Source organism: Musca vetustissima, unplaced genomic scaffold (genome assembly GCF_032173495.1).
Source record: "Musca vetustissima isolate MV318-11 ecotype Yass unplaced genomic scaffold, APGP_CSIRO_Mvet_v1 utg145819, whole genome shotgun sequence".
Lineage (NCBI taxonomy): Eukaryota > Metazoa > Arthropoda > Insecta > Diptera > Muscidae > Musca > Musca vetustissima.
The window spans coordinates 56,958-84,240 of record NW_026887044.1 but is presented as its reverse complement, the minus strand read 5'-3'; the positions used below and the strand labels follow the sequence as shown (position 1 = coordinate 84,240).

Genomic DNA, 27,283 nt, shown 5'->3' with positions numbered 1-27,283 from the left:
GAACAGGCGCAGTATTCGCTTTGGCGGATATACTCAAGAAGTACAAAGCCGATATTATTGCCTTACAGGAAATGCGATGGAATGTGCGCACGTTGTACAGAACAGGCGACAGTCGTAAGTAAATCAGACGATTACGCCCTGTATTATAGCTGCCATGAAACGAGACATGATTTTGGCTGCGAATGTATGGTTAACAGGAGAATAAAGGACCTTGTCTCCAGATTCACTCCAGTAGATGAGCGAATTGCTATAAGCCGTATAAAAGCGAAGTTCTTTTACATCAGTCTAATTTGCGCCCATGCTCTGACCGAAGATAAAGATGAACAGACCAAAGACATATTTTACGAGCGCGTAGAAACAGCATATGACCGTTGCCCTGGCCATGACATTAAAATTCTGCTAGGAGATTTTAATGCAAAACTCGGAAGGAAAAATATCTTTGGCCCCACCGTCGGAAAATTAAGCCTTCATGAAGAAACATCCGACAACGGTATGAGGTTGATTGACTTCGCGGCAGCAAAAAACATGGTAGTTAACAGCACCAGATTCAAGCATCTCGATATACACAAGGCCACCCGGATTTCTCCTGATCACACAAGGAGAAATCAAATTGATCATGTTGTGATAGACGGAAAGCATTCATCCAGTGTTTTAGACGTCCGATCGATCCGAGGAGCGAATATCGATTCGGACAATTACCTTGTGGCAGCCAAGGTACGCACCCGTCTTAATGTTGCAGCAAAGGTGCGATCTAATAGAACACGGAAACTCGACGTCGAAAAGCTGCAAACACAACAGGTAGCCGAGGCCTACTTCGCTCAACTTACCCATCTGCTTGAAGAAAGCACTTCTTGTCCCGATAATAGTATAGAAGCACAATGGCAAAGAATTGCCCAAGAAGATACCCCAGAACCAATAAGAGATGATGGTATAGAGTGTATACCACCTAGCCAAGATGAGGTCATAAAAGCAATTAATCGGCTCAAGAACAACAAAGCAGCAGGAGCCGATGGGTTACCAGTCGAACTATTCAAGTCTGGTGGCCAGATGCTGGTCAGGAGCATGCACCAGCTGATTAGCACAATTTGGTTAGATGAATGCATGCCCAGTGATTGGAACGTCAGCATCCTGTGTCCCGTGCACAAAAAATGAGACAAGACGATATGTGCCAACTATAGAGGAATAAGTCTCCTTCCCATCGCATATAAAGTGCTATCCAGTGTGCTGTGTGAACGATTGAAGCCAATGGTCAATGACATCATCGGACCATACCAATGCGGCTTCAGACCTGGCAAATCCACCATTGACCAGATTTTCACTCTGCGCCAAATCCTGGAAAAGACCCACAAAAAACACATCGACACATACCACCTATTTGTCGACTATAAAGCCACATTCGACAGTCCTATCCGTTCACAGGTGTTTAAAGTCATGTCTTCGTTCGGCATTCCTGCAAAATTAATACGGTTATGCAGGATAACTTTAAGCGGCACAAGGTCAGCAGTTAAAGTTGAAAATTAAAAAAAATTTTTAAATTTTTTTTAGAAAATTAATTTTTTAAAAAAATTCACGCCTTGTTTGGGCCTTTGAAAATTAAATTTTTAAAAAAATCCACGCCTTGGTTGGGCCTTTGAAAATTAAATTTTTAAAAAAATCCACGCCTTGGTTTGGCCTTTGAAAATAACATTTAAAAAAAATCACGCCTTGGTTGGGCCATTGAAAATTAAATTTTTAAAAAAAATCCACGCCTTAGTTGGGCCTTTGAAAATTAAATTTTTAAAAAAATCCACGCCTTGGTTGGGCCTTTAAAAATTAAATTTTTAAAAAAATCCACGCCTTGGTTGGGCCTTTGAAAATTAAATTTTTAAAAAAAATCCACGCCTTGGTTGGGCCTTTAAAAATTAAATTTTTAAAAAAATCCACGCCTTGGTTGGGCCTTTGAAAATAAAATTTTTAAAAAAATCCACGCCTTGGTTGGGCCTTTGAATATTATGTTTTTCAAAAAATTCACGCCTTAGATGCCTAGGTTGGGCGTTTGAAAATTGAATTTTAAAAAATCCACGCCTTAGTGCATTACATTAAATCGGACGAAAATATATATGGGAGCTATATCTAAATCTGACCCGACTTTCTCGAAACTCGATACACGTCATTCTAGACTTAATTCAGTATCCTATGCCAAATATCGTGCAAATCGAAAGATATATAGGTGCATATATATATTTGGTGCAGCATTTACAAAAAATCGGACGAAACTATATATGGGAGCTATATCTAAATCTGAACCGATTTTCTCGAAACTTAACAAACGTCATTCTAGACTTAATTCATTATCCTATGCCAAATTTCGTCCAAACCGAATGATATATAGGGACTTTGGTGCACCATTTACCTTAAATCGGACGAAAATATATATGGGAGCTATATCTAAATTTGAACCGATTTTTCCCAATTTCAATAGGGTACGTCCTTGGGCCAAATAAGTGACTTATTCCAAATTTCATCCAAATCGGATCATAAATGCGACCTGTACTTTGTTCACAAAAATACATGGACGGACGGACGGACATGCGTAAATCGACTCAGTAAGTAATTCTATGCATATTCTCAAAAAGAACCATGTGTCTATCTCGTTTCCGTTTGCCTGTTACAAACATATGCACAATGGCATAATACCCTGTACCACAGTGTGGTGAAGGGTATAAAAATATTAAGACTAGGTAGGTTCGCCCTTTGAAAATTTAACTTAAAAAATATTAGGCCTAGTTGGGCCTTTAAAAGCTAGGTAGGTTCACCCTTTGAAAATTTATTTTTAAAAAATCCACGCCTTAATTGCCTTTGAAAAATTAATTTTGAAAAATTCACGCCTAGTTTTGTTTGATTTGGCTTTGATAAATTTATATGCTTTCAATACTTCTCACCTCCCCTTCTATTCTTGTTTACCGATTCAGTTCTCATATTGTATAATCAGTTTGTCCCTCCGCTTTATTTTTTTTTGTCTTTACTTCAGTAGCTGTTCGGAATAATGTATGCAAATTAGAACGCTTTCTCCCAATGCCAAATTCGGCTTATAAATATTCTTATTAGAAGAAACGTCACTGACCGACGTGAGTAAAATTGAAAGTAGTTTCGAACAAAAACATAAACAAAACCAAAAACAACAACAACAAACACAGCAATACCGATAAAATAAATTTTATATTTTATTCCAACCTGCCAGAGTGGTTAACAGCCTACAAATCTGAATTGTTCTTTATAAAACTGTAATGATAGGCAACATTGGCATAACCATCGGGAAAACGTGAACCACAACCACCCACGACAAAGTTCGTGACACCAACAAGTTCATTATTGTACACAGCCGGTCCGCCGGAATCTCCGCCACACACACCATTACCATTGCGGGGGGCTAGGCACAATACCGTGCCGGACACTGTCCACAAACGGCGTCTACAATTTGTGTGGGAAAGGGCAGTCATTGTGGTGTATTGCAGCTCATTGGGTGTTGAACCTGAGTTACGTAAAAGACCCCAACCGGAGGTTACCACAGCTGTGCCATCAGCCGGTGCCTTACGGGCAATGGTAATGTTTTTTATATTGTCCGAAAATTCCAAAGGTTTTGACAGCTTCAGCAGGGCTATGTCATTGTCCGAACGGCGATAAGAGGGATGGATCTTGACCTCGGAGATTCCAACCACTTCACCACCACTATTGTAAAATCGGCTACCTACACGAACATTTAACCGGGATGCGGGAATGCTAAATTCGGAGGAAAAGGAAGATATATAAAAAAATTCTCGAAATTTTTTGTATTCCGTCGAAAAACTTACGGTCTAGGTCGTATACCAGAGCTAACACAATGGGCCGCTGTTACCACATAATTAGAAGAAATAATCGAACCACCACAGGTGAAGCTTTTACCAATATTCAAGGCCACCTGATATGGAAATTGACCATCTTTGGCCGTTGAACCAGCCACAATACGTGGATCGGGAATTACCGAACTTGTAACATTATTTGCGGCAAATACTCCAGGGGCCACAAAATAAATCACACCCACCATTAGAGTTAAAAAGAAATTCGATACTAATTTTCCGCTACTCATTTTCGAATTTTATTCCGAACAATATTAATGAGCCCCACACCGATTCAGAGCTTTATATACTCCCACCAACCATTTCCATGGGAATGTTATTGGATTTTGAAATGTTTATCGGATATTTGTCAACAATTATTGTTGTTGTTGTTGTGTTTCGCTATTTTCTTAAAGACATTGGAAATATGAAATCATCCGGCCGGTAATTAGTGTCGTTCGTCTTTACAAGGGTGGGGTCACCGCCACGTTCAGAAGATAAGACGAGTTAGAAAAATGGAAAATCTGTACTTTTTGTTTTGGCTGTTCAATGGTGAAATCATTTTCATTTCAATACATTAGGTATTCAATATTTTTTCCAAGGCCAAGGATCGATTTTTTTCAAATTAGATTTTCAAAGCCTAGGCGTGGATTTTTTTCAAATTAGATTTTCAAAGCCTAGGCGTGGATTTTTTAAAATTAGATTTTCAAAGCCTAGGCGTGGATTTTTTCAAATTTGATTTTCAAAGCCTAGGCGTGGATTTTTTAAAATTAGATTTTCAAAGCCTAGGCGTGGATTTTTTCACATTAGATTTTCAAAGCCTAGGCGTGGATTTTTTCAAATTAGATTTTCAAAGCCTAGGCGTGGATTTTTTCAAATTAGATTTTCAAAACCTAGGCGTGGATTGTTTCAAATTAGATTTTCAAAGGGTAAACCTAGGCGTGTGTTTTTTCAAATTCGATTTTCAAAGGGTAAACCAAGGCGTGGATTTTTTCAAATTGGATTTTCAAAGGGTAAACCTAGGCGTGGATTTTTCAAATTAGATTTTCAAAGGGTAAAACTAGGCGGGGATTTTTTCAAATTAGATTTTCAAAGGGTAAACCTAGGCGTGGATTTTTTCAAATTAGATTTTCAAAGGGTAAACCTAGGCGTGGATTTTTTCAAATTAGATTTTCAAAACCTAGGCGTGGATTTTTTCAAATTAGATTTTCAAAAAACTTAGGCGTGGATTTTTTCAAATTAGATTTTTATAAGGGTAAACCTAGGCATGGATTTTTTCAAATTAGATTTTCAAAGGGTAAACATAGGCATGGATTTTTTCAAATTAGATTTTCAAAGGATAAACCAAGGCGTGGATTTTTTCAAATTGGATTTTCAAAATGTAAACCCAAAAATTAGATTTTCAAAGGGTAAATCTAGGTGTGGATTTTTTTCAAATTAGATTTTCAAAGGCTAAACCTAGGTGTGGATTTTTTTCAAATTAGATTTTTTAAATTAATTTTTCAAATTTAAGATCTAGGCCTGGATTTTTTTTATAAACTTTTTTTGATTAATTTTTCAAAGGTAAGTCCTATGTCCGGATTATTTATTTCTCCTCAATTTAATTTACAAATCAGAATTCAATATAATCCAATCTCTATAATATGCCACGCTAGCATAACCATCGGGATATTCAGAACCACAGTCACCATAGATAACATTGGTAACACCTACCAATTCACCATTATATACCGCCGGACCACCTGAATCACCTTCACAAGCTCCATTGCCACCACGGGGGGCCAAACAAATTCGAGATTTCGGAGAATAACCTAACAACGCATTGCATTTCTCATGACTGATGGCGGTCAGGGTGGTGTATAACAAATTCTTTGATTTCAAACCTCCTTCACGTACATTTCCCCAACCGGCTATCACCACTGAAGCACCTTCTGGTGGATCTTGTGATGCCAAGGATATTGGTTTAATGGTTTCCCCGAACTTTAAGGGTTTTTCCAATTTCACCAGCGCAATATCATTTTCCGAATCATCATAGTCCGGATGGACTATAATCTGGGAAATGCGCAACATTTGACCACCACGAGCGAGGTGGGTGCTGCCGGCCTTTACAATGACACTAGCAATTGATTTTCTGTTAAATAGAAGAAAATTATGGAACTCAGTACACTTTATGTCTCCGAGGCTAATATGACATTCTTACTTAACCGGTGGCAATCCCGAGGTCACACAGTGGGCCGCTGTCAAAATATAATTTTCGGATATTATTGAACCTCCACACAAAGAGCCGCTTGTTGATCGAACAGCCACCTGATGGGGAAATTGTCTCTCCAAAGCCATATTTCCACGCACAATTCTTGGTTGAGGATAGAACACGTCACCGCTCACGACGCTGTGGCCTATCCACAAAAGAAGCATAAGAAGGGAGTGGCTAAAGGTTTTCCGGAAAACATTGCTATGCGTTTTTCTGGGAGATGAGAATAAACTGAATTTCAATGCCATTCTAGGGGTCTTTTTATATTGGTGTCCCAATATAATTAATGAGTTTCGAGCCAGACAGTGCTGTAATAATTAAGAGCGTCTGGTCTAACACTCAATCACAAAGAAATTATCTTAATTTGTTGTTAAATAAATTCTTATCGGTATTTCAATTGCGTAAAAACACAAGATTGTTATAATTGATGGGGATGGTATTGGGGGGAACCCTACCTTTGAAAATATCGGTTTAAAAAATCTACGCCTAGGTATATCCTTTGATAAATCGGCTTAAAAAATCTACGCCAACGTCTCCCCTTTGAAAATTAGATTAATTAAAATATACGCCTAGGACTACCCTTTGAAAAATCGATTTAAAAAAATCTACGCCTAGGTCTACCCTTTGAAAAATCGATTTAAAAAAATCTACGCCTAGGCCGACCCTTTGAAAAATCGATTTAAAAAAAAAAATTACGCCTAGGTCTACCCTTTGAAAAATCGATTTAAAAAAAAAATTACGCCTAGGTCTACCCTTTGAAAATCTATTTAAAAAAAGCTACCCCTAGCTCTACACTTTGATAAATCGGTTTAAAAAAATCTACGCCTAGGCCGTCCCTTTCAAAAATAGATTTAAAAAATCCACGCCTAGGCCTACCTTTTGAAAAATCGACTTAAAAAAACAACCCTAGGTCTACCCTTTGAAAAATCGAATAAAAAAAATTACGCCTATGTCTACCATTTGAAAATCGATTTAAAAAAGCTACGCTTAGGTCTACCCTTTGTAAAATAGATTTAAAAAAATCTGAGCCTAGGCCGACCCTTTGAAAAATCGATTTGGAAAAATCAACTCCTAGGTCTACCCTTTGAAAAATCGAATAAAAAAAATTTCGCCAAGGTCTACCATTTGAAAAATCGATTTAAAAAAATTTAAGTCTATGCCGACCCTTTGAATAATCGATTAAAAAATTTACGCCTAGATCTACCCTTTGAAAATCGATTTACAAAAAGCTACGCCTAGGTCTACCCTTTGAAAATCGATTTAAAAAAAGCTACGCCTAGGTCTAGCTTGGCCACGCCCAGGTTTGACCTTTAAAAAATCCACGCCCAGGTTTGGCCTTTAAAAAATCCACGCCCAGGTTTGGCCTTTAAAAAATCCACGCCCAGGTTTGGCCTTTAAAAAATCCACGCCCAGGTTTGGCCTTTAAAAAATCCACGCCCAGGTTTGGCCTTAAAAAATCCACGCCCAGGTTTGGCCTTTAAAAAATTCACGCCGAGGTTTGGCCTTAAAAAATCCACGCCTAGGTTTGGCCCTATAAAAACTCCACGCCTAGGTTTGGCCTTTAAAAAATCCACGCCTAGGTTTGGCCTTTAAAAAATCCACGCCTAGGTTTGGCCCTTAAAAAATCCACGCCTAGGTTTGGCCTTTAAAAAATCCACGCCTAAAAAATTAATTTGAAAATCCTAAACCCTATATGTGACCTTAAAAAATTAATTTAAAAATCGACACCTCGGTTTGACCTCTTCAAATTAATTTTAAAAAACTCTAAGCCTTATTTGGCCTTTGAAAAAAATCCAGGCCAATCTGTGGCCTTTAAAAAAATAATTAGAAAAATCCCCGTCCATCTGTGCCTTTGAAAGATTGAAAAATATTTTAAAAATTGTTATTTCTGATTTTTCTTCTTTATTCTTAAATACTCTCTGTTATATCGATTGTATCAATTTTGTATCACTTTCTTAGTTTAAGGTAAATTGGTATTATGCCTCAACCAATCCCTAAAATATGCCACACTGGCAAATCCATCGGGATTATAAGAACCACAACCACCCACAATGTAGTTGGTAACTCCGACCAATTCATTTTTATATACCGCCGGTCCACCAGAATCACCCTTGCACACACCATTATTATTGGTATGGGCCAGACACAAAATGGACTCGTGCACCCCATACATATACCGACCACAATCTTCACTTTTCACCGCCATCAAGGTGTTGTACTGCAAATATTTCGTAGTGTTGCCACCATTCTTTGTCATACCCCAACCGGATGTCAGGATGGGTACTCCCGTTGGAGGATCACGTTTAGCCAAGGCTATGGCCTTTACTTTGCTGTTTAGTCTTAGCGGTTGGGCTAGCTTCACCACGGCAATATCAAAATCCGTACCATCATATTGGGGATGTACTGTTACCTCCGATACACGTACCAACTGGCCACCCTGATCAGTGTCACGGCTTCCGGCACGCACGGACAAAAATTGTAGTGGAATTCTGAAACGAAAAATAATTATTTCTGATTTTGTAATTTTTCTCTTCGGAACCCCTTACATCACTGGCGGTTTTCCGATCATAACACAATGGGCTGCAGTTACAATATATGTCGATGTCAGTATGGAACCACCACAATTGTGTTGGTTGAGAAATTTCAATGAGACCTGGTGGGGAAATTGACCCTCACTGGCGGTGGCACCACCCACAATACGAGATTGTGGATAGTACACCTGTGGTTTCTTGGAAGCACCCCTGACTGCTTCCGCGAGCAACAGCAGTGGCAGCAGGAGCAACACTTGTCGTTTAATCAAATAAGCGATAAACATTGTTGTTTTCCTTTACTTCCTGATGGTGTTATTGATCACCAAAACAAAAGATGATGGCAATTTTTGTGAAGGTTGTCAGGGGTTTTATAGCTAAAATTTCGTCGTTCTTGATGAGCTAACTTCTTGCCCTTATCGGTAATTACATAAGATTTTTTTTTTGCTTAAATTTACAAAGTCATTAACTTGCGAAAAAATGAATACAAAGTAGCAATTATTGATAAATGTCGAGAGGGCCGCATCGATTTCCGGGTATATTGGGAAATTAAAAATGCATTTTAAAAAATCAAGGCCTAGATTTACCCTTTGAAAAATCTAGGCCTTGATTTTTTAAATTTTAGATTTTTCTTCAACGATGAGCTGGAGGTCTTCTTCATAGAAGAGCTGGAGGTCTTCTTCATAGAAGAGCTGGAGGTCTTCTTCATAGAAGAGCTGGAGGTCTTCTTCATAGAAGAGCTGGAGGTCTTCTTCATAGAAGAGCTGGAGGTCTTCTTCATAGAAGAGCTGGAGGTCTTCTTCATAGAAAAAAAAAAATAATTTAAAAAATCCACGCCGTTTTTAGGGTTTTGAAAATTTAAAAACACAAAAATCCACGCCTTGGGCCCAACCAAGGAAATTGAATTTTAAAAAATCCACGCCTTGCTTGGGCCTTGAAAATATAATTAAAAAAAATCCCCGCCTTGAATGGGCCTTGAAAAAAATCTAAAAAAATCCACACTAATTTATATATTTTTCTTTTCGTTTCAGAAAACTTAGGTGAGTTGATATACCTTACCTGACCTATTACCACTCAGATTACAATGTGAGTATAAAGACATTATCTATGGAATATCAGGGTTCAGAATATTTTATTTTTATTAAAATGTCATGTCCACGAAGTTTTCAAAACTCCGCCATTTTGTTATATAGATCTGAGATGGTCTTCACTAAGTTTCCACCCCTTATTCTCTCCTGCAACCAATTGCGAAAGAACGCCACACTGGCATAGGCATCCGGATTTGTGGTACCACAACTTCGTACCATATAATTTGTAACCCCTACCAATTCCCCATTATATACCGCAGGGCCGCCAGAATCACCATCACATACACCATTCCCCTGGCTATGAGCCAGACAAATAACCGATTCTGGAATGGCTGGTAAACGGCGACTACAATCCAAACTAGTCAAGGCCATGAGGGTATTATAACGTAAGGCATTGACCACAGTTCCATTACTGCTGGTACGACCCCATCCGGAAGTAACAACTGGTACTCCGCTGGGTGGTTCATGTGTAGCCAAGGGTACGGCATTTACTCTCGTATTAAACAACAAAGGTTCGGAGAGCTGTATCAATCCTATATCATTATCAAAATCTTTATAATCCGCATGGACATAGGTTTCGGCGGCTTGTCTCACTTGGCCACCATAAAATATGAAACGGCTACCGGCACGAACACTTACCAAGGAGGCGGGAAGTCTGAAGGGGAGAAAAATAAGTAATTAAATAAGAAATTTTAATTTACCTTTCATTCCGAACATACTTTTGTTCTGGTGTTCCCATGGTCAGACAATGAGCCGCTGTCACCACAAAAGTCTCCGATATTATGCTGCCACCACAAACATGGGCACCACCCCATCTTACGGAAACCTGATAGGGAAATTGGCCATCTCGGGCTACGGCTCCACCAACAATACGGCCTTCAGGATGGAATGGTTGAACATTTGTTGCCTCCGAGTAGTAATGCAGCAAAGTTACGAGGCCAATTAAAATCGGAAATAATCTGACGTACATTCTCCACGGTTATATGTGAACTACTGCAAAAGTATATCTCTTCCATGTCTATAAATATCAAAATAAGTGTCGAACCACTCAAAATATCAAGATTTGTGTCAATATAATTATTCGGACTATTCGACATGCGTTATGAGGAGGGTAATAGGGTGTATAGGTAAAAATATAAAAGGGGTATTTTTTTTAAGAAGAATGCTCGAGGTGTTCTTCAGAGAAAAGCTGAAGGTCTTTTTCATAGAAGAACTGGAAGTCCTCTTCATTGAACAGCTGGAGGTCCTCTTCATTGAACAGCTGGAGGCCTTCTTCATTAATGAGCTGGAGGTCTTCTTCATTGAAGAGCTGCAGGTCTTGTTCGTAGAAGGCCAGAAGGTCTTCTTCATAGAAGGCCAGAAGGTCTTCTTCATAGAAGGCCAGAAGGTCTTCTTCATAGAAGGCCAGAAGGTCTTCTTCATAGAAGGCCAGAAGGTCTTCTTCTTAGAAGGCCAGAAGGTCTTCTTCATAGAAGGCCAGAAGGTCTTCTTCTTAGAAGGCCAGAAGGTCTTCTTCTTAGAAGGCCAGAAGGTCTTCTTCATAGAAGGCCAGAAGGTCTTCTTCATAGAAGGCCAGAAGGTCTTCTTCATAGAAGGCCAGAAGGTCTTCTTCATAGAAGGCCAGAAGGTCTTCTTCATAGAAGGCCAGAAGGTCTTCTTCATAGAAGGCCAGAAGGTCTTCTTCATAGAAGGCCAGAAGGTCTTCTTCATAGAAGGCCAGAAGGTCTTCTTCATAGAAGGCCAGAAGGTCTTCTTCATAGAAGGCCAGAAGGTCTTCTTCATAGAAGGCCAGAAGGTCTTCTTCATATAAGGCCAGAAGGTCTTCTTCATAGAAGGCCAGAAGGTCTTCTTCATAGAAGGCCAGAAGGTCTTCTTCATAGAAGGCCAGAAGGTCTTCTTCATAGAAGGCCAGAAGGTCTTCTTCATAGAAGGCCAGAAGATCTTCTTCAAAGAAGACGAGAAGGTATTCTTCATAGAGGTCGAGAAGGTCTTCTTCATAGAAGGCCAGAAGGTAGAGAGCCAGAAGGTCTTCTTCAGAAGGCCAGAAGGTCTTTCTTCATAGAAGGCTTCATAGAAGGCCAGAATAGGTCTTCTTCATAGAAGGCCAGAAGAGAGCCAGAAGGTCTTCTTCATAGAAGGCCGGAAGGTCTTCTTCTTAGAAGGCCAGAAGGTCTTCTTCATAGAAGGCCAGAAGGTCTTCTTCATAGAAGGCCAGAAGGTCTTCTTCATAGAAGGCCAGAAGGTCTTCTTCATAGAAGGCCAGAAGGTCTTCTTCATAGAAGGCCAGAAGGTCTTCTTCTTAGAAGGCCAGAAGGTCTTCTTCATAGAAGGCCAGAAGATCTTCTTCTTAGAAGGCCAGAAGATCTTCTTCTTAGAAGGCCAGAAGGTCGTCTTCATAGAAGGTCTTCTTCATAGAGAGCCAGAAGGTCTGGAGGTCTTCTTCGTAGTAGAGCTGGAGGTCTTCTTCATTGAAGAGCTGAAAGTCTTCTTCATTTTCAGATACTTTAATATTTTTGGAAGCATAACCTCCTCCCTCATTCATATTCGAACCATTCAACCTACCATTGATTCGCTTACATCTCCGCCACCCCAACCTGTAGTGACTCGTTCAGACACTTTTGAAACATACTTTGTGATAAGTATTTTTATGGCGTCTGCCCTGCAGCAGCTGTCTGTAATTAATTTTCAATAATGTCTAGGTTTTAAGTGTGCAGACCCTCCCTATATAAAGTACTCGTCAGGGTGAGATTCTGTTAGTGATTTCTTTTAACTGCAAGCAATGCTTAAGGGCTTAGTTTTGAATTTAATCCTCGGAACTGTTCTGTTGACCTACTCTGAGGCTCAACGTCCCCAACCGCGCATACTTGGTGGTTCTAATGCCAATGAACGGCAATTTCCCTATCAGGTCTCGTTGCGCTGGGGTGGATCACATGTTTGTGGTGGTAGCATAATTTCCCCAAATTATATTGTGACGGCCGCCCATTGTCTGGCCCGGGGATATATGACGTAAGTCGGAATTAAATTGTATGAAAAATTTAAATAGTCTTATTTTTCGATTTCCTTTGAAGCCTCCCTCCCTCGTACATAACCATACGTGCTGGCAGCCGTTTAGCCAACCAAGGTGGCCAGGTACGACAAGCCGAATGGACTTACATCCACCCCGATTACAATCCATTCAGCAACGACATTGGTGTGGTAAAGCTATCCAAACCTTTGGAGTTCAATGAAGATGTAAAGGCCATACCATTAGCCTCTAGTGATCCACCTTCGGGAGCACCTGTCATAATTTCAGGATGGGGTCGTACCAGCAATAATGGTACCGTTGTTAACAGATTGCAGCACATAACCTTAAGCGCATTGACTAGCAGTGATTGTCGTCAGCGTTTAGTGGGAATTGCGGATTCAATAATTTGTCTTGAGCACGACATTGGTAGTGGAGCTTGCCGCGGTGATTCTGGTGGTCCAGCTGTTTATAATGGCCAATTGGTTGGACTGGCCAATACTGTTGTGAGGAGGTGTGGAACGGCTAATCCGGATACTTATACCAGTGTGGCTTATCATGCGGAATGGTTGAGGGAGAATACCGATGTATGACATTTGAATAGCAAACATTATGAATATGCTAAATAAAGGACCAATTCTGATGTTAACAGATTTATAGTATTTTAAAATAAACCTAGAGGTATTCATCAGTGAAGACCTGAAACCAGGAAGTCTTCTTTATTGAAGGGCCGGAAAGAGGTCTTCTTCATCGAAGAGCTGTGAAGAAGAATAGAAGAGCTGAAGGTATTCTTCATAGAAGAGCGGAAGGTACTCCTCATAGAAGAGCTGATAGTATTCTTCATAGAAGAGTTGAAGATCTTCTTCATAGAAGAGTTGAAGGTCTTCTTCATCGAAGGTCTGAAGGTCTTCTTCATCGAAGATCTGCAGGTCTTTTTCATAGAAGAGCTGCAGGTCTTCTTTCATAGAAGAGCTGAAGGTCTTCTCTTATAGAAGAACTGAAGGTGTTCTTTCATAGAAGAGCTGAAGTTCTTCTTCATCGAAGAGCTGAAGGTCTTCTTCATCGAAGAACTGAAGATATTCTTTCATAGAAGAGCTGAAGGTCTTCATCATCGAAGATCTGAAGGTCTTCTTCATCAAGGAGCTGAAGGTCTTCTTCTTCGATGAACTCCTTCATCGAAGAGCTGAAGGTCTTCTTTCATAGAAGAGCTGAAGGTCTTCTTTCATAGAAGAGCTGAAGGTCTTCTTTCATAGAAGAGCTGAAGGTCTTCTTTCATAGAAGAGCTGAAGGTCTTCTTCATCAAGGTGCTGAAGGTCTTTTAGATAGAAGAGCTGAAAGTCTTCTTTATCGAAGGCCAGGTGAACGTGTTTACGAATGATCTAAAGGTCTGCTTCTTCGATAAAATATCAGAATATCTAGATGGTCGGGTTCTTCCACAGATCAGAAGTATGGAAAGTTATGTGGAAGTGTTAGTAGATTAATGTTTGCAGAAGATGAAGGCCAGATGGTCTTTTAGGTAGAAGGCCAGATGGTCTTTTAGATAGAAGGCCAGATGGCCTTTTAGATAGAATAACTGAAAGTCGTCTTTATCGAAGGCCATATGAACGTGTTTACGAATGATCTGAAGGTCTGCTTCTTCGATAAAATATCAGAATATCTAGATGGTCGGTCCTGATGTTATTTTCCTTTATAGCCGACCTGAAATTCCCTTGTATAAAATACCCGACCTCCTCTAGAAAACAAAAACCACTATTTTGAATAATCAGTTTATTGGTGTACCATAACTCGAACATCTAATCCTCCTCCCAAATACACCTCTCAGTCCCTCGAATTACTTATCAACCAATTATGATGATATGCGACACTGGCAAATCCATCCGAGTTTGTGGTACCACATTTATCCACCACATAGTTGGTAACGCCAATCAATTGGTTGCGGTACACAGCTGGGCCACCCGAATCACCACTACATACACCATTACCCGAGCCATGGGCTAAACATAATACCGACTCAGGAGTTCTTGGTCCACAATCCTTATTACGGCGGGCCATTAACGTAATATATTGTAAATATTTCGGTGTAGAACCGCCGCCGGTGCGTGTAAAACCCCAACCGGAGGTTATAACCGGAATTCCAGTGGCCGGTTCATGAGTTGCCAATTCGATGGCTTTAACTTTGTCATTAAATTCCAATGGTTTGGATAGTTTAACCAAGGCTATATCGTTATCGTAGCGCTTATAATCGGGATGAATTTTCAGTTGCGATGCCTGTATGACTTGACCTCCATGGGTCTTGTCACGGCTGCCGGCACGTATGCTTATGTGGTCGGCGGGGAAACTATTGAAAAGAGGAATTTATTTTTATTTTATTAATCTCCTAAAAATATGTCCTGCTTACGCTTCTGGTGGTGATCCTCGAGTCACACAATGTGCCGCAGTCACAATGTATGTGGGCGAGATAATGCTACCACCACAAACATGAGTTCCACCCCAACGCAGCGATACCTGATGGGGAAATTGTCCTTCACTGGCAGTGGCTCCACCTACTATACGTGATTGTGGAAAAAATGGTGTGGGCCTGACGTAGGCTTTTGCACTACCGACGCCAACTAGCAGGCCGAGTAGAAATATTTTTTGAAAAGCGATTAAGATAGACATTTTCGTAATCATGAACACTATATGAGCTCCAGCTTATTTATATTGTAAATAAACGTCGATTTTGTTATACAATATACAATTCTTCGAAAAACAAGGTTACTTGTAATTAGAGCGCTACGAAATTCTGCAACAATAAAAACATGTAATGAAGAAAATCTGAAAGCTATTAAAAAGATCCACATTCTAAAGGTTTTGCAAATAAAATAACTTCTACGAAAAAAATAATATAGGATATGTATTAACCTTCTTTAAAAGAAGTCCTATATTTCTTCTAGAATTGTTGACACAAATACAAGATAAATCTGATCTTCGCTAGACTTTCTTTAATGAAGTCCTCTTGGTATTCTATTCAGAGACACTTCTGTATCTATTTTAATATAAGGTCCTATATGTATCCCATATAAAATTTCTGGTAGATACCTAGAAGTGCGCCCTCTTTGTTTCCTATGAGGAATTCATGGTTGTCTTTAAATAAGACCTGTTACCTTCCTACTACAAAATTTACATCTTGACATATTATAAAGAATTTATTTTTAGTCTCCTATTAAAATATTATAACAGCAGTCCTCTATGCCTCCTATATACAAATTCTGATAGTTACATATAAATTTGCCCCGTATCTCTTATAAAGACTGTAATTTTCTGTAAACAACGTTTATAGGTTCTCCATAAAAAAGCATTTTGAACGTCTACAAAGGGTAACCCTTAGCTTTTTAATATGAAGATCTTTTGGAGTTTTTTAAAGAAGTCTTATATAAAATGGTTTTGTATACGATTTTAGTAATTTCTGTAAAAGCGGCCTTTGGCTATAGTAGGTGATTTATGGCCATTCGATTAAAATCGTATCATATTAAATAGTATTTCAAATTAGAGTTAGGTGGCGCTTTTCGTGTTTGTGTCTACACTACAAATACACACTTTCACGGTTTGTGCCTTTAGTATCGATCACAGGGTGCTCCCACCTTTCGGTTTGTGTCTACGCGACATACACAGCGTCAACTTCCGAATATCTATATTACGAAGCGGAAGTTATTTCCTTCTATGAAATAGACCATCTGAAGAAAACCGTTTGAACTTCCACGAAGCGGACCTTCTATCCTTTTTTAGAAGAACAGCTTATGGGCCTTCTATGAAGAAGACCTTCTGGCCTTCTATGAAGAAGACCTTCTGGCTTTCTATGAAGAAGGCCTTCTGGCTTTCTATGAAGAAGGCCTTCTGGCCTTTCATAAAGCAGACCTTCTGGCCTTCTATAATGAAGACCTTTTGGCCTTCTATGATGAAGACCTTCAGGCCTTCTATGAAGAAGACCTTCTGGCCTTCTATGAAGAAGACCTTCTATGAAGAAGACCTTATGGCTTTCTATGAAGAAGGCCTTCTGGCTTTCTATGAAGAAGGCCTTCTGGCCTTTCATAAAGCAGACCTTCTGGCCTTCTATAATGAAGACCTTTTGGCCTTCTATGATGAAGACCTTTTGGCCTTCTATAATGAAGACCTTCAGGCCTTCTATGATGAAGACCTTCTGGCCTTCTATGAAGAAGACCTTCTGGCCTTCTATGAAGAAGACCTTCTGGCCTTCTATGAAGAAGACCTTCTGGCCTTCTATGAAGAAGACCTTCTGGCTTTCTATGAAGAAGAAGACCTTCTAGCCTTCCTATGAAGAAGGCCTTTTGGCCTTCTATGAAGAAGACCTTCTAGCCTTCTATGAAGAAGACCTTCTGGCCTTCTATGAAGAAGACCTTCTGGCCTTCTATGAAGAAGACCTTCTGGCCTTCTATGAAGAAGAGCTTCTGCCCTTCTATGAAGAAGACCTTCTAGCCTTCTATGAAGAAGACCTTCTAGACTTCTATGAAGAAGACCTTCTAGCCTTGTATGACGAAGACCTTGTAGCCTTCTATGAAGAAGACCTTCTGGCCTTCTATAAAAAAGACCTTCTGGACTTCTATAAAGAAGACCACCTGACCTTAAGGAGAATACCTTCTGGCCTTTGGAAAAATATTCTTAAAAAATCCCCGCCTCTTTTGGGCCTTTGGAAAAAAGTCTAAAAAATCCAGGCCTCTGTTGGGCCACCATTCGGTTTGTGTCTACGCTACACACACAGCGTCAATTACTGACTATTTGAACTACGAAGCATACCTTCTGTCCTTCTTTGAAATAGACCATCTGGTCTTCTGTGAAGAAAACCTTTTGACCTTCCACGAAGCGGACCTTCTGTCCTTTTTTGAAGAACACTTCTATGAAGAGCAGCTTATGGGTATTTTATAAAGTATACCTTTTGACCTTCTATGAAGAAGACCTGGTTTTCGTTTATGAAGAAGACTTCGGGCCTTTTATAAAGAAGACCTTCTTTGAAGAAGATTTCAGGCCTTCTATGAAGAAGACCTTCTGGCCTTCTATGAAGAAGACTTCTGGCCTTCTATGAAGAAGCCTTTGGAACGATATTTTTTAAAAAATCCACGCCCCTGAAACCTTCGGAAAGATATTCTATAAAAAATCCACGCCTCTGAAGCCTTTGGAAAAATATTCGTTACAAAATCATCGCCTATTGAGCCTTTCGAAAAATATCCCAAAATGTAGGGTAGGGTACCCCTATGTCGTTCAGCGTAATATTAGTTTATTATTGTTTACCTTAAGTATACTATACTATTACTAGCTAAACAAATGTCGAATGATAAGCATGGATGGTGCGTCACTAATGATGTTTACTGATTGGAAAAAATGTATCCGCCTCCTCCACTACGTCGAACTTCTTACAAATCGAATTACTTCAAATCCGAATTCTCCCTTATCCATTGCGTATAGTAGCCAATATTTGTAAAACCATCGGGATATTCACTGCCACAACGTTCAATGGTAAAAGAGGCCAGACCAACCAAATCCTCCCCATAAACAGCTGGACCACCAATATCTCCCGAACAAATACCACCGCCATTATATTCCAAACAAATGATTTTCTTATCGGCATCCTCCCCATATAGATATGTCAAACATTTCGCGGAGGCCACCACTTCCATTGAAAGATATTTTAATTGACGTGAATTATCACCGGATGTCTTTTGTAGACCCCAACCGGGAACAGAGACGTGGGAGGTAGGTGCGGAGATTGCCATAGAGGGTAGGTTGATTGGTTGTATGTAATCGGAAAATATTAAAGGTTGTTTCAGTTTCAACAGGGCCAAATCGCTCAGCATGTTGGTGTAATTTGTGTGGACCTTGATTTCGGCTACACCCTCGAGGATACCTTCTTCGTAAAGGGTAAGGGAACCGGCACGTATATTAAATTCGGAGGGTGGATAGCTGCAACACAAACAAAATATGCAGAAATTAATATTATTTCGATTTAAGAAAAAAATGTTACACTTTGCCAGAGCTGGGAGTTCGAGATTAAAAAAACTAAAGTCGAAATTTCATGTTTCCGATTTTAATTCCTATTGAAATGGAATAGAAGTACTTGGACCTCGAAAATAAATTCGATAAGACAAGATAATATCTTCTACAAAATTTCCTTATAACTCCTCCTCCCATCCCTGCCCTCACTACTTACCTTTCAACGCCATTGCTGCCAAACTTCTGCACCACACATCGTCCGGCTGTCAAGATGTAATTCCTCGAAATGATGACACCTCCACATGTATGCATATCATTACGTCTTAGAGAAACAACATAGGGAAATTGCCTCTCGTTGGCTATACTACCCGCCACAATACGATTTTCCTTCTGACCATTAACTAGGCCAATTGTCACGATTGTTACAATAACAACAACAACGGCGACAAATGGGGATATTTTCATTGCGACCATTTTAAGAGAACTCCAATAATTAACTGACAAACGCCATCTGCTAAGCAGCCGTTAATATGGAACTCATTTGGATCTATAATTTTATGTTCGGTGTGATAATCTAATCTGCTGCCAGCCAATTAATCGATAGAATTAAGTGTTTAATTATGTTTAATATTAATAAAGGGTGGTGTATGGTGGCATGATATATTTTTGGTCTACCTCAGGTGAGGTTTTTTTTCAAAGAATATTTTTTCGGAGGCGTGGATTTTTTAAAGAATATTTTTCCAAAGGCCCAACAGAGGCGTGGATTTTTTAAAGAATATTTTTCCAAAGGCCCAACAGAGGCGTGGATTTTTTAAAGAATATTTTTCCAAAGGCCCAACAGAGGCGTGGATTTTTTAAAGAATATTTTTCCAAAGGCCCAACAGAGGCGTGGATTTTTTAAAAAATATTTTTCCAAAGGCCCAACAGAGGCGTGGATTTTTTAAAGAATATTTTTCCAAAGGCCCAACAGAGGCGTGGATTTTTTAAAGAATATTTTTCCAAAGGCCCAACAGAGGCGTGGATTTTTTTTTTCCAAAGGCCCAACAGAGGCGTGGATTTTTTAAAGAATATTTTTCCAAAGGCCCAACAGAGGCGTGGATTTTTTAAAGAATATTTTTTCAAAGGCCCAACAGAGGCGTGGATTTTTTAAAGAATATTTTTCCAAAGGCCCAACAGATGCGTGGATTTTTTAAAGAATATTTTTCCAAAGGCCCAACAGATGCGTGGATTTTTTAAAGAATATTTTTCCAAAGGCCCAACAGAGGCGTGGATTTTTTAAAGAATATTTTTCCAAAGGCCCAAGATCGGCTCCCTTCTATAGAAGAGCTGAATATCGGCTCCCTTCTTCTATAGAAGAGCTGAATATCAGCTCTCTTCTTCAATAGAAGAGCTTAAGTGCGACTTCTTCTATAGAAGAGCTGAATATCGGCTCTCTTCTTCAATAGAAGAGCTTAAGTGCGACTTCTTCTACAGAAGAGCTGAAGTGCGGCTTATTCTATAGAAGAGCTTAAGTGTGACTTCTTCTACAGAAGAGCTGAAGTGCGGCTTATTCTATAGAAAAGCTGAAGTGCGGTTTCTTCTATATAATGGCAGAAACCGCACTTCAGCTAGAAGAATCAAAAGATCGGCTTCTGCCATCGAAGAATCAGAAGGTAGGCTTCTTCTATAGCGGAACAGAAGGTTGGTCGGAAGGTCGCTTTCGTCTGTAGTAGAGTTGAAGATCGGCTTTTTCGATAGAAGAGCCGAAGATCGGCTCAATTCTTCTATAGAAGAGCTGAAGGTCGGCTTATTCTTAAGCTATAGAAGATCTGAATGTCGGTATAACTGTTTCTTCTATATAACAATTTGGAGTTCTATTTTTTTTCTTGAAATTACTCTCCTATCCCAGCAGAAGATTCATTTCCCGTCCCAATAATAAAACACGTCATCTATTAAATGGCATTTATTATCATTACAACAACAACATCAGCAAAAACAAACACCTCTCAATTTCTTCCTCTCCCACTTACAAATCGGAATGTTCCTTAATCCAATCGCGATGATAATAAACTTTAGCATAACCATCAGGATAGATGTTGCCACAGCCGCCATAAACGAAACCGGCAATACCCACAACTTCACCGTTATACACAGCTGGGCCACCGGAATCACCATTGCAGGCACCATTGTTGGCCTCATGAGCCAAGCAGATCAAGGCATCGGAATCCCAATTGATCAAACGTTTACATTCACTGCGTGTAATGGCAGTCAAGGTGTTCCATTGCAACTTCTGAGGGATATCACCGCCATGCTTGATGCGACCAAAACCGGAAATTATGACTGGAGCGCCTGGTGGTACTTCGGCTGTAGCCAAAGCAATGGGTTGGATATTCTTTGAGTAGATCAAAGGCTCCTCCAAACGCAACAGGGCAACATCATTCAAGAAGTTGCCATAATCTTCGTGGGTAATCACTTCGGCCACTCTCACGAGCACACCACCTTGGAAGCGGTCATTGCTACCGGCACGTACAGTGAACACTGAAGCAGGATAACTAAAAAATACATTTTTTTAATTTTTATTTTAATTCCACACTTCTTGATATATGATTTCCAACTTACGTATAATATTCACCCTGAGCATCGGTGGTGCCAACACAATGGGCAGCGGTTAGAATGAAATTTTTCGAAATAATCGAACCACCACAGGTATGCGAGCCATTACGTCTCAAGGAAATCTGATGAGGAAATTGACCCTCATAGGCATCTTGACCACCAACCACACGTCCGGTTGGAGTGGCCGTTGCTGCGGCAACAATACATGCAAAAATTATCAACGAAATTTTGCCCATGTTTCCGTTCGACTGCTTATCACGACATTAACTACCACCGATTTTAAAATATTGCCCATATTTATAGATTCGGGTTAAAGATTAGCATCCAATTTTCAGGAATTTACTTTTTAGCCTCCAATAGGTATATCTTATCGCATGACTACATATTGTTTATGACCGTTATCGTTGTCGTGGCGAAGCACAGTGGTCAATGGTTTCGGAATTGTTGGGTTTTATATTTGTGGATTTTCAGCACTTCGACATGTGTGAGAAACCAATAAAAGTAATCAGGCCTCAGGATTTTCGGTACCATAAACTGAACTTCCGGCTCTCAGAAGAGGTTATAGAAATTGCCGACCTTAGGCATTTCTATAGAATAAGCGGACCTGCATGTCGGGACTTTTTATAAAAATCACTTCTTTGAAAGAAGAATCCTTATATAGAAGGAGAATCCGACCTTCTTATAGCAGAGCTATATAATCTGACAATCATCTCTGCTATAGAATCACAATGCGTCATTCAGCTCTTCCACAGAAGAAGAATCCCTGAAGGCCGGATTCTTCTAAAGAATTAGTATCCGACATTAGCTTTTTTATAGAAGAAGAATCCGACCTTTAGCTCTTCTATAGTAGAATAATCCGACATTCAGGAAGCCGAGCTGCAGCTCTTTTATAGAGTAAGAATCCGACCTTCAGCTCTTTTGTAGAAAAAGAATCCCACCTTTAGCTCCGATAGTCAGTTCTTCTATGGAAGAAAAACCCGACCTTTAGCTCTTCATTGGAAGAAGATTCCGAAATTCAGCTCTTTTATAGAAGAAGAATCCGACCTTCTGTTCATTGATAGAAGAATAATCTGACCTTCAGCTCTTCTATAGAAGAAGAATCCCACTTTCAGCTCTTCAATAGAAGAAAAATCCGACCTTCTGCTCTTCGATAGAAGAAGAATCCGACCTTCTGCTCTTCGATATAGAAGAAGAATCTATAGAAGAAGAATCTAACCTTCAGCTCATCGATAAACTAATTATCCGACCTTCAGCTCTTCTATAGAAGAAGATTCAGACCTCCTGCTCTTCGATATGATCTGCTCTTCGATAGAAGAATCCCACCTTCAGCTCTTCGATAGAAGAAGAATCCAACCTTCAGCTCTTCGATAGACTAATTATCCGACCTTCAGCTCTTCTATAGAAGAAGATTCAGACCTTCTGCTCTTCGAACCTTCAGCTCTTCGATAGACTAATTATCCGACCTTCAGCACTTCTATAGAAGAAGAATCCAATCTTCAGTTCTTCGATAGAAGAAGAATCCGACCCTCAGCATCTTCTATAGAAGAAGATTCAGACCTTATTCTCTTCGATAGAAGAATGATCGGACATTCAGCATATTCTATAGAAGAATCCGACCTTCAGCTCTTCGATAGAAGAATTATCCGGCCTTCAGCTCTTCTATAGAAGTGGAATCCAATACCGACATTCAGCTCTTCGATAGAAATCGTCGAACTTCAGATTTTCTATAAAATATTCCGATCTTCAGCTCTTCTATAGAAGAAAAAGCCGATTTAAGCTCCTCTGAAGAAAAAACAAACCTCCGGAATCCTGAATAGAAGAATTCGTGCTTTCATAAAAAAATCAGACCTTTTGGTTTTTCTACAGAAGTAACCAACCTTCTGGGACTTACATAAAAGAAGCCGACCTTCAGCCTCTTGCATAGAAGAAGCCGACCTCAGGCACTTTCATAGAAGAAGTTGACCTTCTGGCTCTTCCTAGGAAGAAAGGTGCCGTACTTCTGACTTCTATGGAAGAATAATCCGACTTTTTATGGAAGGATAATCCGATCTTTTGGCTTTTCTAAAAAAAAGGCTGATCTTCTAGCTCTTCTATGGACGATGTCGAACTTCTGCCTTTTATAGAAGTAGCCGATCTTCTAGCTATGCTACGGCTCTTTTATAATAAAGCCAACCCTTGAGAGAATATTCTATAGAAGTTCTCAGTACAGTGAAACTTAAATATTTCACAGACCAATAAATTATGACCACGTTCTCCACCGAACCGAACCGAACCGCCCACTTCGTTGATAATTCTATCGAGAACCCAACAAACTTCCCCATTTCTAAACATAAACAAATGGTTTACTACCGTAAAAAATACAACAATTTAATCTAATCAGAATCCGTTGTGACATTCTCGCAATTTACAAATCGGAATGTTTCTTAATCCAGGCGACATGATAGAAGACCTTAGCATAACCATCAGGATTCGAGGTACCACAACCACCAACAACAAAACCAGCAACACCAACCAATTCACCATTATAGGTAGCGGGACCACCAGAATCACCATTGCATGCACCATTACCGGCAGGATGGGCCAAACAGATCAAAGCATCCGACGACATGAAGATCGATGTGAGACATTTCAATTTCGAGATGGATTCCAAGGTGTTGTATTGCAATTTCACGGGGATATCACCGCCGGTCTTCAAACGACCCCAACCGGAAATGCCAATGGGACTGCCAACGGGAGTTTCCACGGAAGCCAAGGGGATAGGAGCAATGTTGGCGGAGAAGATCAAGGGACTTTCCAGTTTCAGCAAGGCAACATCATTGATGAAATTGCCATAATCTTCGTGGACAATGATTTCGACAACCTGTTTGACAACACCACCCATCAAACGATTAATGGAACCAGCACGGATGGTGTACAAGGCAGCATCGAGACTGAAAAAGATAATAATTAAATTAATTTTTTTTTCATATGTCTTAAAATTCTACTGCGGAACCACTTACGCATGATAGGCACCCTGTTCATCTTCATAGACGACACAATGGGCAGCGGTTAGAATATAGTTTGCACTTATGATCGAACCACCACAGGTATGCGAACCACTACGCCGCAACGAAATTTGATGTGGGAATTGACCCTCATAGGCATCTAGACCGCCAACAATACGACCTGATGGTTGGGCTGCTGCCATACCCAAAAGGGCCAAAGCGAACAAAGTGCACACACTCTTCATAGCTGCCTGAGGGAAATATGGTACAATCGAACTAAAGTTCGCTATGAAATTTCAGAAGGTTTTATATAGTTTGAAGCTCCATCGTCGTAATCAAGTGGCAACCTTATCTATGGCAAGATTTAAAGATTTTGATTTAGCCACAAGTTTCCTCCCCTCTTTAATCACTTGCGAAGTAAATCATTGTGACCGATGTATTGACCATAAATCTTACTCGGGCAAAATACGAGCGGATTTTTTGTTGTGGTTTTTATTGCGTACATTGGAAAATCCATTGAGAAATATATTAGGGTGGGTCGAATTAAAATAACCCCTGAAAAAAAAAACAGTCGGAACGTGGACTACACAAAGAGAACTAAACCTTATATAAATCTAAGACCTTCGATAGGTAGAATACCTTCCATTGGTCTTCAGTCGGAACGTGGACTACACAAAGAGAACTAAACCTTATATAAATCTAAGACCTTCGATAGGTAGAATACCTTCCATTGGTCTTCAGCTGAATTTCTAGAGGTTTTTTTTATAGATTAAATATATTTTCTGGGTTCCCTATCAATGGGAGACTTTTTTTAATCATTTTTAAATTGAAGACCCTCTAGAGGTCTTCTATAGATTGAAATACTAAAATAGGTTTCTTTTTCAAATAGACCTCCTAAAGGTCTCCTATAGGCAGACGACTTTCTATATACAGTAAATTTATCTGTAGACGAAAGGGGGTACCCTTTATGACCTTCTGGAGAACTATAGATTGAAAGTCTAAAATAGGGGGTTTAAGATCTTCTATAGGTCCTCTATATCTACATTGCAGTTTGAAGAACAAAAATAAAGGTCGGATACTACTCTTTGATGGAGCATGAGGCATGCCGTTTCTTCAATAGATCTTCTATTGAGGAGCTAAAAGATCAGCATAATCATTACACTGTCGAGGGTGTAGAATGTGTTTTTAAATGAAAGAGCTAACGAGTCGGATTATTTTATAAAACATCCGATTCCTTCACTAGATCTGCTCCTCTGCAGAATTCTTAAAGTCTGTAGAAATGCCAGAATGGCGATTTTTTCTATAGAGGAACCACAAGGTTAACTTATCTTATTGAAGAGCGAAAAATTCAGTTTATTCTATAGACAAGTTGAAGGTCGCGTAGAAGAGACAGAAAATCGGTTTCTTTTATAAAAAATCCAGAAGGTCGAATGCTTCTAGAACCTGAAGCTCGACTTCTCGGGGAACTGCCAAAATGTCAAAAAGAACGTCTCCAATGCAAGAGCCAAAAGGTCAGTTTTTCCATAGAAGAAATAAATGTTGATTTTTTTATAGAAAAGCAGTTGGTTCATTTATCATGAAAAATCTGAAGGTCGAAATCTTCGACAAAAGGGTCGGAATATGGGCTTCTTCTATAGTTAAACTGGAATACCGGTTTCTAATTTAAAATCGCTAGATAATCGGATTCTTCTATAAAAAAGTCCGGAGGCTTTCTGTATATAGAAATAAAATCGGCTTCTTCTATAGAAGAGCCAAAAGATCGGCTTATTTCAGTGAACAACCAAAATGTCAAAAAATAAGTTTGCCTATGCAAGAGCCAAAAGGTCAGCTTTTCCCATAGAAGAAATAAAGGCCGGATTCTTCTATAGAAGAGTTTAAGATTGGTTTCTTCTATGGAAGAGCTGAAGGTCGGTTTTTTTAAAGAGCCAGTATATGGTCTTCTTTCTCCGTAATGCCGGTTTCTGATATAAAATCGGAGAGAGTTGGCCTTCCACAAAATTGCTAAAGATCGGCTTCTTCTAGTCAAAAAAGGCTGCTGTCCTATAGAAGAACCAGAAGTTCGGATCTTCGATAGAAGAGGAATCTAACATCGATATTCTGTTCTTCGATTGAAAAAGCCAATCTATAGAAGAACCATAAGTTCGGATCTTCGATAGAAGAGGAATCTAACATCGATATTCTCTTCTTCGATTGAAAAAGCCAATCTATAGAAGAACCATAAGTTCGGATCTTCGATAGAAGAGGAATCTAACATCGATATTCTGTTATTCGATTGAAAAAAAAACAAACTGCAGCTTTTCTATAAAGGATTCCGATCTCCAGTTCTTCCTTAGAAGAAAAGCCCGATTGAAGCTCCTCTAAAGAAACAGACCTTCTGAATCTTATAAAAATAATTCTTGCTTTCATAAAAGAATCAGACTTTTTTGGTTCTTCTACAGAAGAAACCAACCTTCTGGGACTTACATAAAAGAAGCCGACCTTCAGGCTCTTCCACAGAAGAAGTCAATCTTTTGGTTCACCCAGAAAAGAAGACGATCTTCTGACTCTTCTATAGTAGAATAATCCGACCTTTTGGGCATTTCTATATAAAATGCCGATCTTCTGTCGGAAGGCCTTCAAAAGAATTTTTGAAGATCGCCCTTTTCTATAGAAGAGCCAAAAATTCGATCAAGTAGACCTTCTTGTTGATTATTTTATACGTTTTATAAATTTACAATACATTTACGACATTTTTAAACTTTTTATTACACGTATAATACGTTTACGTTTTCGACATATTATACATTTTCTACATGTATAATACGTTTACGACTTTGTGTATATTTTCAGTAGTATACCTAAGAACCACATACAAACTATTCTAAGTTCGTACAAAGTAATTCGTATGTGGTTTCCGTATTTTAAACGTTTTATACATGTGCAATACGTTTATGACATCTTCCATTTTTTTAGTAGTAAACATACAACTCCACATACAAATCATTTAATATTTCCAATTGGTAC

The 27,283-nt window shown here is 39.4% G+C and overlaps 9 protein-coding genes across 9 annotated transcripts; 1 reads left to right on the top strand and 8 right to left on the bottom strand.

Moving 5' to 3' along the window:
- Positions 1-3,231: 3,231 nt before the first annotated feature.
- On the bottom strand, positions 3,232-4,105 carry LOC133334531 (trypsin delta-like). The gene is made up of 2 exons (XM_061542844.1): positions 3,831-4,105; positions 3,232-3,759 (listed from the first exon to the last, which is right to left on the bottom strand). Exons 1-2 carry the CDS (start codon positions 4,103-4,105, stop codon positions 3,234-3,236), a joined length of 801 nt encoding a protein of 266 aa, XP_061398828.1. The 3' UTR covers positions 3,232-3,233.
- A 1,354-nt stretch (positions 4,106-5,459) lies between these two features.
- LOC133334529 (serine protease SP24D-like) lies at positions 5,460-6,191 on the bottom strand. The gene is made up of 2 exons (XM_061542843.1): positions 6,055-6,191; positions 5,460-5,985 (listed from the first exon to the last, which is right to left on the bottom strand). Exons 1-2 carry the CDS (start codon positions 6,189-6,191, stop codon positions 5,460-5,462), a joined length of 663 nt encoding a protein of 220 aa, XP_061398827.1.
- A 1,874-nt stretch (positions 6,192-8,065) lies between these two features.
- On the bottom strand, positions 8,066-9,375 carry LOC133334528 (serine protease SP24D-like; the record flags this gene model as incomplete). Its single annotated transcript, XM_061542842.1, has 3 exons — positions 8,066-8,594; positions 8,652-8,824; positions 9,322-9,375. Coding segments are annotated over 3 exons (756 nt in total), but the record flags the coding sequence as incomplete, so codon positions are not given.
- A 424-nt stretch (positions 9,376-9,799) lies between these two features.
- On the bottom strand, positions 9,800-10,737 carry LOC133334527 (serine protease SP24D-like). Its single transcript, XM_061542841.1, has 3 exons — positions 10,690-10,737; positions 10,441-10,628; positions 9,800-10,355 (listed from the first exon to the last, which is right to left on the bottom strand). The coding sequence occupies exons 1-3, from the start codon at positions 10,735-10,737 to the stop codon at positions 9,800-9,802; spliced, it is 792 nt and encodes a 263-aa protein (XP_061398825.1).
- A 1,763-nt stretch (positions 10,738-12,500) lies between these two features.
- Positions 12,501-13,315, top strand: LOC133334526 (serine protease SP24D-like). The gene is made up of 2 exons (XM_061542840.1): positions 12,501-12,727; positions 12,790-13,315. Exons 1-2 carry the CDS (start codon positions 12,501-12,503, stop codon positions 13,313-13,315), a joined length of 753 nt encoding a protein of 250 aa, XP_061398824.1.
- Positions 13,316-14,540: 1,225 nt separating this feature from the next.
- LOC133334525 (trypsin alpha-like) lies at positions 14,541-15,380 on the bottom strand. Its single transcript, XM_061542839.1, has 2 exons — positions 15,121-15,380; positions 14,541-15,060 (listed from the first exon to the last, which is right to left on the bottom strand). Exons 1-2 carry the CDS (start codon positions 15,378-15,380, stop codon positions 14,541-14,543), a joined length of 780 nt encoding a protein of 259 aa, XP_061398823.1.
- Positions 15,381-18,139: 2,759 nt separating this feature from the next.
- LOC133334524 (serine protease SP24D-like) lies at positions 18,140-19,169 on the bottom strand. The gene is made up of 2 exons (XM_061542838.1): positions 18,922-19,169; positions 18,140-18,674 (listed from the first exon to the last, which is right to left on the bottom strand). The coding sequence occupies exons 1-2, from the start codon at positions 19,167-19,169 to the stop codon at positions 18,140-18,142; spliced, it is 783 nt and encodes a 260-aa protein (XP_061398822.1).
- Positions 19,170-20,709: 1,540 nt separating this feature from the next.
- LOC133334523 (serine protease SP24D-like) lies at positions 20,710-21,532 on the bottom strand. Its single transcript, XM_061542837.1, has 2 exons — positions 21,303-21,532; positions 20,710-21,235 (listed from the first exon to the last, which is right to left on the bottom strand). The coding sequence occupies exons 1-2, from the start codon at positions 21,530-21,532 to the stop codon at positions 20,710-20,712; spliced, it is 756 nt and encodes a 251-aa protein (XP_061398821.1).
- Positions 21,533-23,700: 2,168 nt separating this feature from the next.
- On the bottom strand, positions 23,701-24,525 carry LOC133334532 (serine protease SP24D-like). The gene is made up of 2 exons (XM_061542845.1): positions 24,296-24,525; positions 23,701-24,226 (listed from the first exon to the last, which is right to left on the bottom strand). The coding sequence occupies exons 1-2, from the start codon at positions 24,523-24,525 to the stop codon at positions 23,701-23,703; spliced, it is 756 nt and encodes a 251-aa protein (XP_061398829.1).
- Between the last annotated feature and the right edge of the window lie 2,758 nt (positions 24,526-27,283).